The sequence below is a fragment of the Plecotus auritus genome (assembly GCF_963455305.1).
Source record: "Plecotus auritus genome assembly, chromosome: 9".
Classification (NCBI taxonomy): Eukaryota; Metazoa; Chordata; class Mammalia; order Chiroptera; family Vespertilionidae; genus Plecotus; species Plecotus auritus.
In genome coordinates this window covers 119,935,280-119,955,228 of record NC_137783.1, presented here as the reverse complement: position 1 = coordinate 119,955,228, position 19,949 = coordinate 119,935,280, and the positions used below count along the sequence as shown (strand labels likewise).

Genomic DNA, 19,949 nt, shown 5'->3' with positions numbered 1-19,949 from the left:
TTTGAGTTGCAGCCTCCTATGGCTCCTGACAGAGGAGGCACAGTATTAAAGGTACAACAGCCTATTATGAAAAGCTTTCAAACTATTTAGAAATAAATCACTCTTGTGATAAGTTAACCTCAGGTAGGTTGCTAAGCCAGTTCTCTTTGAGTTTAGGTTATTTGTTTGCATCTCTTTAGACTCAGCTATAGTGCAAACTCTGTCAACTCAATGTGCTCAATTAGACAAGTAGAATATACAAGCAACCACCTGCCATCTGTTTCCCAAAAGGTAAGCAGCCAAAAAAGCATTAACAGAAGGACTGGGGAATGCCCAACCCTAGCAGGCAAGCTCTGGAGTTTGGTATCCTAAGCCATCTGGTCAACCAGTCTTGTCCTCTTGGACACTCATGGGGTTTCCTTCAGAACACACTGCCTGGCATCCCTTCTAGAAGGGGAGATGGGTGAGAATAGCCTGGGGAGTGAGGGGTTAATGCCCTGTCTGCCATTCAACTGCAAACCGGCAATGAAACTGCAAACAGGTGGTCTGATTAAACCATACACATATTTTATCTAGTCTATACAGGGTTATGTTAAAAAGAAAAAAGTGCTGACTTTTCAAAATGAGTTTTCCTATATAAACATCTAGATTGTTAGCTCTTCCTGGAAAAAAAATTAAGCTGTATGGCATCAGCAGACCCTTATTTCAGTTATCTGGAGGTAAGTGGCTGCACTTCCTTCCATTAGTCATGCGTTCTGAAGAACGAGTCCCCACACTGGTGTCTCAAATGCCATTGCATCTATCTATGTTCCCCCTGGACCTGGAGAGCTTTTGATATAATGTCACTGAGCATGGAGAGGGAGAAGAAACCCCCAGGGAATGATTTCCCAACTGTCCTTTACTGATTCTCCTCTTGAGATTTAGTCCCTTGGATGGCCAACTAAAATTCTGCCAAGATCATTCAACACAACATAATGAACAGATCTAAGTAGAAGGCTAGCTACAATGACCCTTCAATACAAAAGCAGGTTGCAGCGTTTCAAAGAGGCATTCCAGACCACTTACCATACATCTTGCCTTCATCTGATAAGATGATTTTCCTCCTCCCACAGGGTGGATAGATAGCCAAGGCTTCCTGAAAGCTCTGCTCAATGTCAGGACTCCAGACCCCTTCCGCATCGTTGTCAATTGGCTTATCTGCGGAATCACTCATCCTTTCCATGTTTTCGGCAGGGCTCTCACTGCCGCTCCAGCTGCTGGGCTCAATTTTGGCGGTTGGGTTTTCCAAGCCGAAGCCTGGAGCCTTTTCAAGAAAATAAACCTAATAAAGAAATGAAAATATAGTGTGATAAGGATGAGGTAACCACCAATATACTGCTCCTTGCTAGTTTCATTGCACATTCTTCAGTTGGCAGATCTGCTTGAGAGTAACTACTAGCGAAGAATATGGAATTTTGAGACCCAAGTGGATTTTTTTCTTTATGTATTCATGTTGGGCACTCAATACAGAAACATAATGGCGGACAGCAGCTGTATAATCTTCGCAGATGAGAGAAAGTTTTCATCCAAGAATAGTACTCACTCTGAGTTGCAAGTTCACAGCGAACCATGCAAAACCATTTACTAAGTGCCTACTATCTACCAGGCGCACTCTGTTCAATAATAATTGAATCTCCATAGCAAAACAATTTTATTTAAAAGAAAATAAAGTAAAAGAAAACATGTCTGCCTCACTGTGGCCATCGACATGGTAACTCTGAAATGTTAAATCATCCCAATATTTGTCACTGAGATCACTCAGATGCGAGATGGTGGCAGGGTAGAAGGAAGGAAGGAGATTATTTTATTATCACAAAACTCACTCTACTATGACAGCTGACTTGGACCTGCTAGTCTATAGCATTTCTCTGCGGGACATTGAGCCTGAACAGTCAGGTCACGTTGCCACTGTCAGCTTCTAGATTGTAACCTTGAAGCAGGGACCAAGTTGTCCCCATTCCTGCCTTCCCTGCAACAGCTACAAGAGGCCAGCATATTTACAGAAAAAAATGGTTTACACCTACATGGGCACTTCAGTAGCCTACTCGGAATTCCTGATCATAAGAAAACTGTGGGGGAGATTTTCATTTCTTTCTCTGTAGCACTGAAGGTTACAGAACCAAAGAAATCTTTCTCAAAGGTTTATTCTCCTTAAAGTATGCATGAAACCTATGGTCTTAAAGGGATAAGCTTTCCACACAAATGTCAAACTGGCACAAACACCCATGTGAAAATGATCTAATCCAGTACCCCCTGCTGTCCACACACTAACATATCAATATTCCTTTGTTGAAAAGGCATCAGATCATTAATTCAAAGGCTTCCCCCCAAAAGGGAGAATTGTTCCTAGCAACTGATCAAAGAAGGGAGATGGCAGGGTCACAATAGAGAGAGCTTAGTGTGCCCCACCATTCCCTGCCTTCTGTCCCCATCAAGTCCACGCAACATTACAACAGAGGCAGCCAGGAGGAGAGCAGGTGCTGGCCCCACCAGGCACCAGGGACTGCTCCGTGCTCCAGGGCAGTTACCTGAGAGCGAGCAGCCTGTCTTCTTTCTTTCTCCTCTTGATTGTATCCCTTTCCTCTGCCCTCCCCCACCAATGTATATCAACAGATCCCAGGTGCAGAAACTCTGAGGCACATGAACATTACACAATTAATGGTATAACTAGTGGGTGATTTTGGCTTGGTACCCTGACAGCTTTTGAGATTTGGCAGCACCTGGATAAAAGAAACTACCAGGTTGTCTGCCTTTAAATGCTGACACAGAGCCATCATTCAAAGAACTTGTCAGCAAAATATTTACTACTTCTTACCAACACGTGTACATTGGCATTGGACTTTAAAAACTGCCAAATGTTGAGGTATAAATTATGCCACAAGAAAGGGTTTTGTGATTAACCCCCAGATGAACTCTGAAATGCCTGCAGTGTGGGCCTTTTGAATTCTCAAATTATTACATTTTTTGTTGGAATCTAAGAGTCTTATAAAATTCAAGCTGAGCTGTATGCTTCCCTAGAGTCTGTTCTAGCTCCAAAGCAGTTTATTGGAGAAATTATGAGAATACGAGTGAATACTTTGAGCAGTGGTTAATCCGCTGTCTCCCTCTCCACCTAACTCCCACCCCCGCCACCCAAAACAAAACAATAGACATACAAAAACACAGGCTAGTCTTTGAGCTTTGGGCAGCTCAGAGAGACACATTTTAAGATAAACAGTAATGTACTCAGCATGCAACCACTATGGTAGAGGGACAGAATCCAGGACAGTGAGGGCCAGCAAATGGAATGGGGAACTTTACTTGCCTAAAAAGAACATCACCATGTAACTGAGAGCCTCAGAGTCTTCAGACCAAACTCCCCAACACTGCCCTAATCCAATGCTTGCAGTCCCCTCTAACACTTCTCAACTTGTCATATAATCTACACATGAACATCACCAATGACAAGGAACCCACTACCTCCACACTGACATGTTGAAATTCTTCCATCTACTAGGCTAAAACCCAGGTACAAGTAAACTTCTATACTAACCCATCCCTTGCAGAAGCAAATCTCCCACCCAAACACCCATTTATATGTAACAGGAGCAGCCCTATTGTGTCCTAGACTAGACATAATTCACATAATACCTGGCTCAGCCCTCATGAACGCATCCCAGTTTGTCCATGGCCCTCAATAAATGATGCTCAGAAATTGACTAGGATCCACAAAACCTCTAGGCTCCCACACTCCAAGTGCTACTCGTGAATTCCCTTCTCTAGTGCAACTGGTTTAGGAGCTAAAGACAGGAGTTTATTTATAAATCCCATTATTTTAGCCTACATGGCTCAAAGCTGGTAAGATTTTATTGAATCATAATTGCAAGCTTAGTGTTCTTAGACACTGAACATCCTCTGAAGAGCTGGAGAGGGTGCTGACCCATGCTGTGAAAGTTCTAAGAGGATTCCAGCTGAACATGAGAAAAAAGTTTCTGCTAGTTGAGCTGTTCAAAAAGGGGTGGGCTGGCTGCCTTAAAGACAGACAGAGTCTTGTAGACAATCCCTTGAAGTTACCTCTAAAGCTGGGAGTCACGCCCTTGGGTGTTTGGGGAATGCAGTATTAGCGTTAATTGATCCATCCACTTAGTAAACACAGGCACTGTTGTAAATGCTCGCATGTTTTTATTCATTTACTGCAAAGGGAAGAACTCTGTGTCCAGGCCCTTGCAATTTGGTCAACTGGAGCTCAGCAGGATGGAATTACCTACTCTGGACAAGGGCCAGGACACAAACCCCAGAAGCTACCAGATACATAATCCACAGAGTTATACAGGCCCTTGGTTTTACAACCCAATTGTATGATGAGGCCCTGTATGGGCAGAGAGTTTCCAATCACAAGACGGGCTGGCTGAGAAAAGCTCCCCGTACTGGATACTGAAATAACCATTCTGGCATTCTATCCCTCAGGTCCCTTCCAGACCAGCTCAAAATCCACCTCATCCTGGAAACTGTCCTTGTATCTAGTAGCTCAGAGTATCAGCCACACATTAGGAGTGTCCTAAAAATGTGTGGCATTGGTTAAGTACCACCCAATCTACCTGGTTTCCACATACACAGCAAGAAGCACCTCTTATTACAAATAATAAGATCTAATCAAGTGAATTATGCATAGAATACCTGTGCCTGTAGAGCTGATGTCCACCTCTTCATCCCTCCTTTGAGCAAGGGAGTTAACTTTCACACAATTCAGTAAATAAAGAACAACATAGAATTGGGGGCAGGGGGCATGATATTTAGGCTCAAACTAATCTGGACTCCAAACCTGGCTCACACACTGGCCATGCAATCCAGACTGAAGTAGTTAATCTCTCAGAATCTCAGATTTTATTTGTAAAATGGAGATAATAAATACAATCTCAACATAGGAAAATCATTAAGGGGTGGAGGGACTCTATCTGACAGGGTTGTCGTAAAGATTTAAAGATAATGAGTGAAGGTGCTCTGTCATCTGTAAAACCATGACCAGATGCTTTCATTTGTTTTCAAGTCCATTATCTCTAGACAGTGGTATGTGCCTTATAGGGCCCAAATACCTACTGATAATGGGATGGTGAAGAAATGAAGGTGCTCTCCTAATGGTTCTCTTTGGGAAATAAAGTTACAAAGGACCTTTAGATTATAAATAAAAAATTTAAATTTGTAACAAACCCTTCTATTTCTAATACTTATATAAACCTATACTTATATTCACAGGTTCAATAATTTTCATATTTTTCTGGGAAGTTTGGTTCAAGGGAATAATCCCAGACCTAAATGAATGCCTAAAAGGAAAGAGAGAAGGGAACTTTTGTTGCTGAAAATCTACTATATATCATGTAGCCCCTATGTGCCTCAGTTTCCATCATTAACACTTTTCTAGAAGTTCCTCTTTTTCTGAAACTCTTCCTAGCTACACCATAATAAACTCCAAAAAGAACTGTTAACAGGCCAACAGCCACACTTCCTAAATGGATCATTATTTTACAACTACCCACTGGCACTCTAAGAAGAGCAACACGAGTACAACGGAATGACATCATTTGTATATTTGACCAATCCACATTTTAACTTAAGAGCTGAGGACAGAAGGGGGTGAGAGAGTCAAATACAGGTGCTTCTGACACCAAATCTATTCACGGAACATATGAACAAAGGATATGACATAAGACCCAGGAATCTGCTGCTCCATCTTAATTCCTGTGGATCCCTCATAATGCAAGCATCTTATCCACTTGTGGGTGATTTAAGAGCTTTTAAATAAAAGGGTTAGTTTTAACTAACTCTCATGATTCACGAAATGCCACTGAACATGAAGGTCACACAAAAAATCATATGCTTTGTTTTAGCCAATGTCTTAACACTCTCTGAGGCAAAAGGAAAGGAGTTGGACTAGGATTTAGGACTCTGTCTCTATTTGAGTAACCCAGGACCATGTGGTACTTGTAGCCCCCGAGTGCCTCAGTTTCCATCATTAACACTGAAGGAGGCCAACTTACGTCATTCTTCCCCTTGTGGTCCCATCGACTCAACTAATAGAACTCAGTATGTTGGCTTATTATTGCCTCCCAGCCATTCACACTCCAGTGTCCCTGAGGGCAGGGACTGTTCAAATCACCACAGTATCCTCAGTGCTAGCACAGCACCTGGCATAATAAATATTCCAAACAAAGAAAGAAGGAACAAACCAACAACCAGATGACATGAACATTCTTTGACAACATGACTAAACTTATCATCAAGCTTCACCCTGTCCCTGGCCAAGGTTCTTATGAGTAGTAAGAGCCCAAAGGAAATCTCCAAATTAGGAAGACAGACTTAAGTCTAACACAGTTTGGATAACTAAGTGTTGGCTGTCTGAGCCAATTTCTTCTTTATTAATCATAATTACTGACAACCAATAGTCCGTGGTAAAGGGACAAATATGGTTTGAGTCCTCTAGCAGGTAAGCTTCTTCTAACACAAACATTTTGAGTGGAATGGTAAGTTTTGAGATACAATATTTTATCTTTGCTTTCCCTTTCCTTTGGCCAACAGTGAAGATGACAGCTTTAAGAAAAGCCATAAGGGAGGCAAACTGGTGAGGGTATAAAGACCAGAAACAAAGGGGTGGCCAAAAAAAAATTCAAAAAGGTAAAAAAATAATAATAATAATTTTTTAAAAAAAGGTAGCAAAGCAAATCTGAGTGAGGAGGTGAGTGAAAAAGGCAACATATAGGGACACTGAGAGAAAAGCTGAGAAAAAAGATTTCTAAGCACTCAGGACATGGTGAAAGCAGGCACAGGTGGAGGCCACTTTAGGGTTTAAAGAAAGAGAATCACATGGTTGGAATGATATTTGTAGGAGACAACTTGACCAAGCATTTGATGGTTCGAAGTTCACTGTGATCTTAATGAAAGCACAAGTTTTTCTCATAAGAGGAAAGCTGACCTCCAACAAAAAAGACTGGGAATGAAGGAGCTTTACTTCCAAAGTGAACTAGTACCTGAAATCCAAATTCATCCTGCTCCCACAATGAGCCAGGTTTCAAGCACAATGTCTAAAGTTTTCACCTAGAGGTTCTTAGTTAATCATTGCACTACCCTTGTTGGGTATTATCCCTACCTTATTAGGTCCAGAGGTTGACCAAAGTCATACACTTAACAGATTTTAAATCTTAGAGTCATTTCTCCGAGAGAATGTTCATCCCATGCGAACATCAGACTCACACTACTTACTCACTACTGTAGGCTGGATTTCAAAAGGAGGCATGTAGACAGTGCTGAGCTTTCAGCTTTGTCCATGACTGACACCATCAAGCACAGTCTAATTAATTCCTAATGAATAGTGATGATACTGACTCACCTCCCTGGGTAGCTGGGAGGAATGTCAGGCACTAATGATGGTTAATCGCTTTTGCATATGTAAAATGGGACAGATTATTATTTTCCTACCATTTCAGACACTAGCCAAACTTGCTAACAAGTGGCTTGAGAAATACGAGGATCAGCAGCCTGGATATTGAAGGCAGCCTCCAGAGAGATATAACTACAGAATGTAAGTCACTGTCAATGAGAGAGCAGATCTTTTAGGGAATGCTAACACTGAGAATTGAGGCCCCATCTGCTGTGGAGCCAATATCAGCCAGTGAACCTGGGTGTCATATACTCCAAATGTCAACAGGTTCCCTCTAATTTCAGCAGGAAGGAGTGGATAATTACTCCTTCTCATTTTCAAAAATCACTCCCCTATCTACAGGATCCATCAACACGCCAATACCTCTTCACCAAGCTCCCGATGCTGGGTACCCATTAGAGGACTTAGCATTGCCCTCCTGAGATACTCTAATTCTCTGCTCCATCAGCCCTAAGCACTTGCCCAGGTGACAGCTCAAGAAAGGCTTTGATTGATTTCATGCTATGCAGCTCTGTATTACCAGCCTTTAGGGGAATAACCTTCTCTACCCCCTTAATGAATCTGTTAGCCTCTGAGAACAGAAATTCCTGCTTCTTCCTTTCCCCCACCACACCACCAGTCAAGCTAATCACTGCTCTCCTTCATCAGTAGACCCCTTCAAAAGGACACAGCCACAGACTCAGGTCCAGGCAGTCTATCCCATCTGACCATTTCAAAATGAAGACTGGACATTGAAACAGTGCACTCATATGGGGAGCTTGTGCTGGATGACATGAATGCAGGCTGAGCATGGATCCTGGGAGGTGGACAATTTAACCTCAGAAGACACATTTCAAATCCGGAAACAGAAGTTTCTTTGCTGCTCTAAGAGAAAAAATGCCATGGAGTTAGCAGTGAGTAGCCGTCAACAAACATTTTGAGAGGAAAACATATAAGCCCCTTCCCAGGTGTAACAGTCAAAGAAAACCATAAAATTAACTCCCCAATTCCAATAGGTGTGCAGCGTGGACATACATTTGAGGTAAACTCACCAATCATACTGCTTACCAAAAACAAAGAAAACAAATACCAAGAAAATAATACTCTTGGTCGCTATAAATTATGGGTACTATAACCCATAATTTCTTTGTTGGTATTCACATTATCACAATACCTTAGCATTTTAAATGACAATGAGTACAAATTCAAAATAAAAAGTAGACAGTTAATATTTCAAAACATATCAAAATGTGAGATAAATACATACACTGCCTTTGGCCAAACCTTAAGATAAGCGTTTCAAGAGGTTTCATCTCAGCCCCATGCCCAAGGGAATGCCTACAAATGGGCCTCGGACAATCAAGAGTGCTAGTTCCCTGGGTGGCAAATCTATGGGTCATGCCTAGGGTGTCATCTTTCTTACAAAAGGCCAGTAGAGACTCACTCAATGTTACACAGCCTGTTGACAGCCAACTTAATGATATGTTGGCTCTGGACTGACTCTGGACCTGCCTAGAGGCAGCTCCTTTGGCAAAATTCTAATTCTGCTACATAGAGAAATGGTCCCGGGCCTCCTTCTCCAGCTTCTATGACTTAGGATGCTTCTCTCATTCTGGACATCTCCCTGGATTATTTAGACAGCATGGTGGGAGACAGAGGCAACAGGTAAATACACAATTTACTTTGGATGAGGTTGTAAGCCAATCTATAAGGAAAACTGGAACCAAGATGGCATTTTAAAGTGCTGAATTGTGAAGTCCAAGTCTTTGATTCTTCGACTAAATACATACACTGGCTTTCAACTGCTCTCTAAAGATCCAACTGATCCACGTGGATTTCATCAGCATTCACATCAGAGGATCCAAAATCTAAGCTCCAGCCTGCCCAGAAGGAAAGAACTCCTGTTTCCTGTCAACTTCAGGTAAACAAGAACACAATTTGTCGTGACACATTTGGTTCCTTTCCATCATCTCAACCATCAGAAATATCACTTGTGAGTGTGGGTGTTGGGTCTGGCCTATCTGCCTTTAAATATCCATTTCTAATGGATCTGAACATACAGATCCTGACATGCTACCCAAATCATACAAGAGTATTTTTTGAGTTCCAAAACATGATCATACATCTTGTTGGAAGCAGAAATAGAGCTTGTGTGACCTCTAGGACTGAGGACAGTGCAATGTGGCATTAACACTAGATAAAAGGGGGACAATACAGAACAACAGAACTAGCTTGTTTGATCCAGTACCTTTCTGACTCCATAGTTACCTTAGAGAAAGTTTATTCCAGGAGCTCTGAATAATTGCTTTCATTGAATTATGCTTTTATGTGATGTCATTAGCATACTAAGAAACAACCTGTGAATTAGTCACTGGATTTTCTACAAGGATGTTGGGGTATCCCTTCATTGAATCACATAGGTTGCTCTTGACAAAAACCCCAAAGGAGAGTTTGATAAAACACCAAACACCATGTGTTTGTACCTTGTGGCCAACCAGCTAGGCCTTGATTTTCTTTACTCACTGGTTACCAAGGTGCATCGACCCACTCTGGCAGAACCCTCAGGGAAAGCACGGAGGTTATTTTAGTCGACAAATTTGGTTGCATTCCTAAATCCACTTTAGGTCCTACCTCTATTCCCTTCTTTTTCTTTCTTCTTTGCCCCACTTTTAATTTATGCTATTTTACAGCCTTGCAAGCTGCCTTAAATTCATTCTGAAATGAGACAGGAAAATATTTTTGTTTTATAATTATCTCCCTTTCCCATGTCTCCCACCCAGGTGCCAGGTACTAGAGAGATAGATGGACATGGGTAAATGTGTAACCCTCCCCTGCCCTCAAGGAGCACCCTTCCAGCAAGGAGACAGATAAGAAAGTTAATTATCCTTCAAGATGTAAGCCCCAACTCCTTCCTGAATGCCGGTAGCACCTTTGCTCACTCACTGCATAGGAATGACTTGGTTATGTGTCTGTCACCCTTGTTTGTGGGTTTGTGAGACCCATGTGAAGTCCATGCCTTTAATCATTTTTCTATCCTGGGCATTTAACGGAACGTCTAGCAAATAGTAAATGCTCCCCCAAAATAGTGAGCGAACGGATGTCTAAATAGTGAGTCCATGGGTAAATGAATGAATGAACAAAGTACATGAATATAAGATGTCAAAAGAGGAATAAAAGTGCTATTTGAGCACAGAAACGGGAGTGGATTCTGTCTCTTGAGTCAACAACAGCCTCATGGGAGGTGACATTTAGGCGGGTCTTGCAGCCTGAGTGGACGCAGCAGGCTGACCAGGAGAAGAGCACTGAGAGGCCTGCTCAGAGATGTCCATGGAGGGGAAGTGGTGCAGAAAGGGCAGAGCAAGGGAACAGAAAGGCTGGGGCAGAGGCTGGAAAAGCAAGCTCCACCGGGCCGCAGGGGACTGCCCACGTAACAGAAGGTCTGTACTGTTTCATACAAAGACAACAGAAATTAGAGGTAAAGAACAAATAGTTTTATAAATTTGGAATCACAATTTTTAAATCAAAAGCCTTTTCAGTATCCCAAGGCCAGTTCTCTAGATAAATTCAAGTGTTACAATGTGGCATATCCCTAAGCATTTCAAATTGATGAAGGTGTTTTAATTCACCAAAAGGCAATGACAGTTTATACAGGTGTGCTTGTTTAAACAGCCCAGAGCCACAGGATTAACTCTGCTAGGTACCCAGTCACTCAGTTCTTCCAATATGCTCATCAGACTTTGCTTTCAAGTGCTCTACATTTCCCTGGTCCCTAAAGAGGGCTGTGTGCTGCCAGTGTTCTCATCCTGAATTCTGCATGGGGACTGGAATGCCAATGCTCACACAGTGTGCAAACACCAGCTCATGCCCACACAAGCAAATGTACCAACTAACCAAAAATACATGACATTGCATGTTCAAAAATATCTCCTGGTTCCCAATGTTCACTGACACAACTGAGTCCCCACCCTTCCAATAAAAAATACAATCTGCCATTTAATGATGACAGTGAGGGCGCAGCTGCAAAACAGGTCTTACACTGAGAGGGATGCAAATTCAGGGGCTGATGAAAGCCTCACCCTGGACTCCATCCCTGTCCTGGTCCCTAGTTTATGCCTAGTTCAACTTCAGCAGGAGAAAGAACCTGGCTGAGGTGAAAGAACTGAGTAGCTGTTGTCTCCCCTTTAGACAATAAGCCACTCATTCAATTAACAAATATTACTTGAGTACCTACTGTGTGCACAGCACCAGCTGAGAGGTCCACAAACACCACAAGGGCACACAGTGGGGCAAGACCCCCAGGCAGAGAGGTATGGACAGAAAGGTTGAGGCAGCCAATTCTGAAATCAGGCCTTCCTCTGTTCTTCACATCTACATGGCCCATGGTGTTCTGAAAGAAATGGTCGGACTCTTCCCTCCTCATCCCTGAAACCCCTCAGCAAGTAAAAAAGTCAAAAGACCACGACTTGATTCCATCAACACTTCTGCAGCTCCACAATGCATGCGTGTACCACACACACACACACACACACACACACACACACACACACACACAGAGAAGGTATCTCTTTAGGAGAAAAAAGAAAAAAAAGGGAAGAATATACATTTCTCTTCCTTCTACAGGTTCTGCTAAACTGATATAGGAAGTAGAACCCTCAATTCCTCTCTCTAAAATGTAATCCGTTTTCAATTACACCTACAAAGCCTCTAAAGCCTTCCCTCTCTCTCAGTCCAATGGCCTAATGGTAGGGATGCAACTTGAGAGGCCAAAAGACCCAAAGGCAAAGCAAACAAACTCAAACCTTCACAGTCAGTCTGTGAGTGTGCCTCACAGAAATGGCATACTGGGTTCTGGCACCTTCAAAGTCACTTCTCTGTGTCTAAGCCTCTGTCTGTAAAAGCACCAATTAAAATCAAAAACGATTTTCCAGGTCCTGAGTGAGGGAAACCAATCCCACAGCCTCCTGAGGGATTGCTCTGAGAGAACCTGGCTGAAGCAGCACCCCAGTTGTGCCATCATCCCAGGCTTCTGCCTTCTCCCATCCCTTCTGATGCAACATGTCACCAAGAATGCCTACTCATCCCTTCATCCCTCAAATAAAGCCTTTCCACTCCTCTCTAACCCACTACCTTTGCTCCTCTCTCACAGGCAGGGCCTCACAACTTCTTTCTGAGCTGGGATGTCGCCTAAGTCCCCAGACCGCCACCATTGCCGACAACCTGGTTCCACCTGGTTCCCAACCCTGGATGTACATCTGGATGACACATGTGGCTTCTTAGAAATATAAATCCCAGCCCTAGCTGGTTTGGCTCAATGGATAGAGCGTCAGCCTGCGGACTGAAGGGTCCCAGGTTTGATTCCGGCCAAGGGCACATGCCTGGGTTGTGGGCTTGATCCCCAGTAAAGGGCATCCAGGAGGGAGCCAATCAATGATTCTCTCCCATCATTGATGTTTCTATCCCTCTCTCCCTCTCCCTTCCTCTCTAAAATCAACAAAATATATTTTAAAAAAGAAATATAAATCCCAGCTCTGATGACAGAAGTACTGAATCAGAATCCTTAGGAGATGCATTCTTTACAAGACTCTCCTATGCTATTCTTCAGCTAGAGTTTTCCTAAAATACAAATATGACTTTTATCATACATTCATTTGAAATCTTACAGCAGGTCCCCCCAACCCACTCTAGGACCCAGCTGCATAATAGGGCACCCTGGTCTTTACCTCCTGATCTCAGCCTGCTCCTCACACACCCGTCCAGTCCCCTATATTCCAGCCACATGACCATTCTAAGGTGCCCAGACACAGTAGGCTACCTGCTTCACCCCTTCAGCCACCTATGTCCCTCTGCTCAGAAGCTTCTCTCACCAACAACACTGCCTGATGAATGTCTGAACAGTCATTCCAAGACCAAAGCCACCAACCTCTCCTCTGGGAAGCCTTAGTGGATTTCTCCACTCAGACAAGTCACTTTGGTGTCCCCATAGCACCTCAAACCAACTTCCAACACCACACTTAGCACACTTCCCCAGGATTTCTCGTAAGATACTGTCTCACAGCAAATCGGTAAATTCCTTAACATTCCTACATTTAACATCTCTCAATACCAGGAAAATTTGCGGATCTCAACAAATGCTTGCTAAATATTTTTTCCTGGGGTAGCCCTAGAGTTGCAGGGACCTCAATGGAGAGTCTATATGGCAAAGCAGTTCAGCATATACATTTTACTATCTGTATATCAACAAAACAAAAATAATAACTTTACCTACCCATTATAAAGATTAAATGAGGTGTCTCAATCATTGGCAGTCATTACGTACATTACTTACCTGCATGCTTACAGGTTAGTGGATATGTGTGTGCACACACATCTCAGAACTGTGCCTGGCACAGGTTCTCAAATAGCTGTTGAACAAATGTATGTAACTATAATTAATGATTACTACTTATATATCCATCTTCCCTGCTATACTGCAAATTTTCACAAGACAGGGATTCCCCATTTATTTCTGTACCTCATGTCCACTCCAGCTCAATAAGTAATTGTTCAATTTAGTTCAATGTAAAATATTAATACTATTTTTATGACTATTGAGAAATTCATCCTGTCTAAGGAATCAAAAAGACAGCCTGGAGCATACTCTAGACCAGGGGTGGGCAAACTTTTTGACTCGAGGGCCACAATGGGTTCTTAAACTGGACCGGAGGGCCGAAACAAAAGCATGGATGGAGTGTTTGTGTGAACTAATATAAATTCAAAGTAAAGGAGCGGAAGGGAGAGCAAGAGAACCCTCCGCTCTTTCGGCTCCGCGGGCCGGATAGAACAGCCGAACGGGCCGGATCTGGCCCGCGGGCCGTAGTTTGCCCACGGCTGCTCTAGACCAAAATAAAGAACTCACTGGCTCTAAAACCTTCCTCCAGTCTCCAAAACCCTGACTGGCTGGCCTCCAGCCTCAACACCAAAGCTGCAGGGCCCCCACCTCAGGGTAGGGCCTGTCATCTACTGAGCCACAATGGGAGGTCGTCACTGATGACACACACCCCCTCCCCAGTCTGTGGCATCACAGCCCTGGGGCAGCAGCTGCTCTACCCAGGAGATGGGCAGCGGGAGCAGAAGCAAGCTGCCTTTTCAGCTCACAGCCAGTTCACGCTCCAGGGACTTAGGGGGCACAGTCAGGAGAAGTGTCAGGTTACCACAAAAATAACAGAGGACCTACACCAGGTGGGTGTGCAGGCCAAGTGCAGAAGGGAAGAGAAATAAAGAAGCCCCGGAGAAGAAAAAAGCAGACATTTGAGTTACAGAGGACTGGGTTTTAACAAAAGTACTTTATAACTCATCCATTAAGTAACCAGTCCAGAGCAGCTTATATTTATGTTATACTTAACTACTTTGAATGTACTTTTAAAAACATTATTTTAGGACAAGAGAGGAATGGGGGTTTTTAGTTTGCTTATTTAATGCTCTCTATAAAAGTCAGATTTGGGTCAATGAAGGTTTTGACAAGTATTCCCATTCAACAAATTCCTGATAATTACTCAGCTTTAATTTTCTCAAAACTAAATCCAAGCAAGACAAAGCTAATTAAGTCTATTGAAGAAGGGGCGGACCTTTGCAGGGGGAGGGGGGGTAATAAAAAGCATTTACGCATTTTTATTTTTTCTAAAATGAAATCAAAGTCCACTCCTATGCTACCCTCATGCAGGAAGACTGCTGGCTTGATGTGGTCTGACCCAGCCTGGGCACTTCAAATAAAGTTAACTTCAACCACTGTCTCCAGTTAGCAGGTTACTGATTCTCCATCCACTGCTTTCATCTGGGTTTACTCCATACACTATGCTTATTTAATTTGCTTCTAGCAACTGTTTTACAAGAGGGTGGGTACAAACCCAGCTACAAGAAAAGATGCCCTTCTTTGGCTGGGCAGGTAAACACCTAATGCACCTGGTGGATTAGGTTTCCCATTATAATCCCTACGTGTGAGAGCCACTGTGAATGCCCTGGCAGGGGAAGACGGAGCTAACTTTAACAGGCACAGTCCATTCCCAGCCTGAAGGTGTTGAAAAGGAGGAAGGTAAAAAAAAAAATTCCAAACCAAAAAGATGCTTATTTTTTAAATAGGTCCTCCCAATGTCACATTATTTTGTAGTTACTGATTTAAGTTTTATTTTAAACTATCATGGTTATGTGTATTAAAAGGCACAGCAGTGTTCTGAACAGGATTCTACTGCAAATATTTTTTTAAAGGCTCTAAAATGACAATTTTTAGTGACAGCCACACCAGCATCTGATAGACATGCAAAGAAGCAGATTCTGGGGTTTTTTTTTGTTTGTTTAACTTTTAGGAAATAACCCTCTCCCAATCAAACCAATAAAAACTTCAGGAAGGAACCTATTACCACTGGAGTTTGAGTTCTGTAAATGTAGAATATCATATAAATAGTCAAATGAATGGCATTTTCATTCTGTCTTTAAAAACAGTCCAGTTCCTAGAAGAGGGGACCTGAGCCCCCTCACTTCCCCTCGAGCTGTCAGAAATCACACAGTTCATGCCGGACACATCACACCGTGCAATTACCAACCAGCACTGCCACTGCTAAAAGATCTTTAAGAATCCTGATTTTTACCATAAAAGCTCTCATTATTATCTCAGCTCTCTTTGCTTGTTCAGCGTGCCTGGTCACTTACAGGAGGAAGAGAAAAAACCGGGACTCAGCTCATCTTTCCCAGCCGTGTCTCCCAGGGAGCTGTTCGTGACTCCGCAGCGCAATGCCACGCCACCACACTGGCCGACTGGGTTTAAAATTAGCCGAGCCGTGGAGAGCCACGGGTAACCTTCTGACAAGGTTAGCCAGCGGAGCAGAGCATGGCTCAGGGAGGGACATTAATAAGCAGCCAAACAGATCCTTTCAACAAGCCCATTAGGGCCCCTCGGAACCCCAGCAGTATGGAAACCTGGAGGGCCTGCACCTAAGCATGAGGAGGCTGACCTAGGCTCTTATTTTTACCCCACGGTGTCAGCAGCTTCCTGTACAGGCAACAGACACAACCCCCAAATGTGTGTCTCCAAGTTTATATTCAACATACTCAGCCACTGATTTTTAAGACTTTAAATGGATTTTAAAAATATAATATTTATGGAACACTTCTAATGATAAAGTTAATACCCTAGATAACCCAAAAAGTAGAGCCTATAGAAAACATGCACAGGAGAAAATAAACTTTCCCCAAACAAAAGTCAGTACTAACAATGCATTTTGATGTATTTTCTTGCACTAATAACTTACTGTTATTCTTTGTATTCCCTATAGTTTGGGGTTCTTTTATTGCCCACCTAACATTTCACATTCAGCATTTTCCTGAGTCTTAAAATTTTCTTTGTATTTGTGATGTTTAATAGTTAAGAGTATTTCATGTCATGAATATACCATTATTTGGCTATTTCCCCATAGCTGGACATTCAGGTTTTGCCCCAACTTTTCACTGTTAGTGCAACATCCTCATAATCATTTCGTAAGGGCAGATTCCTGGAGCCCAAGGGCAGGAAACATTTGAAGCCACTGGTGTAGACTGGGGACCTGGTGAAGACAGACTGTGCCTGTCACATTGTAGGTACCTGCTGAACAAAGGAATGTGTCTCAGTGCTTTCCAAATAGACAACCCTAAATTCTAATGTGACACTTTCCAAGCACCTACAGGGAGATCATCAGGCTTAGCACACAAAAGCCCGCTGGCATTGAGATAAAGGACTCCATCTAATAGCTCTGAACACCTGTCAAAGGCAATTCAAATGCTGCTCAACCCCCAAACTGTCCAAACCAGTACCTCATTGGGATAGCCATACTGGTTATTGAAATATTAGAATACTTCCATACAAGTTGGTAAAGAGTCAGTGGCCCAGCCCTCGCTAGTGTGGATCAGTTGGTTGGAGCACCATTCTGTACACCAAAAGGTGCAGGGTTTGATTTCCGTCAGAGCAAATGCCCAGTTTTCAAGTTCAGTCCCAACTGATTGTTTTCCTCTCTCTGTCTCTCTCTCTCTTTCTCCCTTTCTCTCTCTAAAATCAATAATAATAAAAGCATAATATGCTAATTAGACAGAAGGTCCTTCGGATGAAGCCAGGGCTGCAAGAGAAGCCCGGTTACCGGGTGCCTGCTGGCGGCCCGCCAGAGGGAAGCCTGGGTCCCAGGTGCCAGAGGGAAGCTGGTGCCTGCAGCCAGGGGAAGGAAGGCCTACTTTTGCACGAATTTCGTGCATCGGGCTTCTAGTATATATATAAAAGAGTCAGTGGTCCAAGCCCACTGAATGGCCCTGTCCCCATAGCTCCTCACTATCCAACAAGTACAGAGTAAGTGCCTGGTACACCTGGGGGCCTCCAGTGGTTTCCACTGTGTCAATGCCCATACCACCTGTTAAATATTTTAAATACCACCCCTGTCCACAGATAATTTAAGATTTGCTTTTTAAATCTTGTTAATCCTCCCTCTCTAGTCAGAGACCACCACTTAAAATCTTAATTACTATCACTTCAGCACTGTTTCTTAAATTCATTAAATTCCCTAATTTTTTTTTAATTGAAATGGACAATGAATAGGAAGCACTTACCAAGATACCTAACGGGGCTGCTCCCACCAGTTACTTTCTATAAAGCACAATGATAAACATCATAAGATTCATGGACCTGGTACTAGTACCAGTGATATTGGTTCCCCAAGGATAAAAGTATCTGCTTAAATCCCAGGAGAGGTTGAGGAATTCTTGGATCTTCAACTATATTCTCAGAAAGCTAAACAAAAATATCAAAATGCTGAAATCAAGGGATAAGAGTAAAATACAGCCTAACCTATGCCCAGACCACCCTGGTACTGGCTTACCTATTACACCAATAAAAAGCAACATTTAGGGACTGGGCACATTTCTATGAACTTGCAAGCATGATTTCTACCTTAGCTCTCTTTGCTAATTAAATTATAATTTGTGGGAACAAACAGATCATGAATAAATGAAACAGAGTTTCATTTCTTCTAAATGTTTTTGTCCATCCTCTACTGGGGAAGCCTGGGCTGGATCACCAGCCAGGAAAGTGGGGAGAAGGAAAAACAAGGGGCCTATAAAATCAGACTTTGAAAACCAAGAAGGTGCTAGCCTGGACACATTACAGCACTGTCCAGCTCAGCAGCTGGGGTCCTGGCAGCTGCTGGAAGCAAATCCAAGACAATGCCCATCCACACCTCCATTTCGCAAGCACTGACTCCCAATTCCAAGTCACTGTGGGAGCTGAAGGATGAGCTGCAGCTTCTTGGCCAAATCAGCAAAATTCTAACTGACGGATATAAAAATATGTTTGGCTCTTAAAATCAAATACAATGGCAAAAGTTTAAGAAAATACCTTGTAGGAGTAAATGGAAATAATATTCACAGCTAACATTTATTCAACACTACTGTGTGAGGCACAGGGCTCAGGACTTTACTTTCATTATTTCTTCTAATCTTCATCATAACTATCTTATATAGAGATGTAATTTTGCTATATCCATTATTCAGATGAAAAATGGAGTTTAGAAACATAGTCATGTGTCCACCTGCTTAATGAGGTGCCCTGCTGCATGCTCCCATACACAGCATCATGCCTCGCCCATAATGCTGTTGTAAGTGCCTGCCAACACGTCTAGCTCCCAGTGTCGAGCTCCATGAAGGCAGCCCCCTTACCTTCCTTGGATGTGTCCTCAGGATCTGGCACAACACACAACACCTTCACATCACCTCCAATAAGAACTGAATCTTTTTTTAAAATATTTTTTTTATTGATTTCAGAAAGAGAGAGAGAAAGAAACAAAGAAACAAACAAACATCAATGATGAGAGAGAATCATTGGTCAGCTGTCTTTCGCACATCCCACACTGGGGATCGAGCCTGCAACTCGGGCATGTGCCCTGACTGGGAATCGAACCGCGACTACCTGTCTCATAGGTTAATACTCAACCACTGAGCAACACCAGCCAGGATGAATCTTTGAATTAACAGCCAGAAAAAAGGAGGGGCTAGAATACTGCTCTGATTTTCAGAGCTCATATGCAGGCTTGTCTGAAGTAATTAACGAGGCACATTAAACTCACAGCCCAGTGATTTTTCTAACCTGAAACAGAAAGGAAAAGGATCCAGTTGCAGAGGATACCCAAGCAGGTTTCCACAGCCACCTCTACTAGAAAATGGAGATTTGTGAGCAAGGTCATTTCCACAATTTACACCCATTTTCTGATATTCCGGGCTGAGATTCCAGTGCCAGGCACAGTGCAGGGGTTAGACACATCCACCTCTTAAAACTGGCTTGAGGTCAAGGGAGTATTTTCTTCTTTGCAGGAAGAAAAGTTTAAATTGCAATTTCATCAATTTGTCAAGCACCTATTCTTTGGGCTAAAATTAGAAAACATTCTTTAAGGCTGCTAAATCTTTATCGATACAGAAAGGTCAACTCAGAAGGCAGGGGCGGTAATTGCTGTTCTCTGCCTAGTTCATTGCCCATCCTTTAAGGCAGCTAGTACAGCAT

At 42.9% G+C, this 19,949-nt stretch overlaps 1 protein-coding gene across 1 annotated transcript in view; it reads right to left on the bottom strand.

Moving 5' to 3' along the window:
• The window catches only part of TEAD1 (TEA domain transcription factor 1), a 254,213-nt gene that overhangs the window by 170,532 nt on the left and 63,732 nt on the right, over positions 1-19,949 (bottom strand). The window contains exon 2 of the mRNA XM_080640120.1: positions 1,045-1,300. Coding sequence (XP_080496246.1) covers positions 1,045-1,201 — 157 coding nt within the window. The 5' untranslated portion in view covers positions 1,202-1,300. The remainder of the gene's footprint in view (positions 1-1,044; positions 1,301-19,949) is intronic.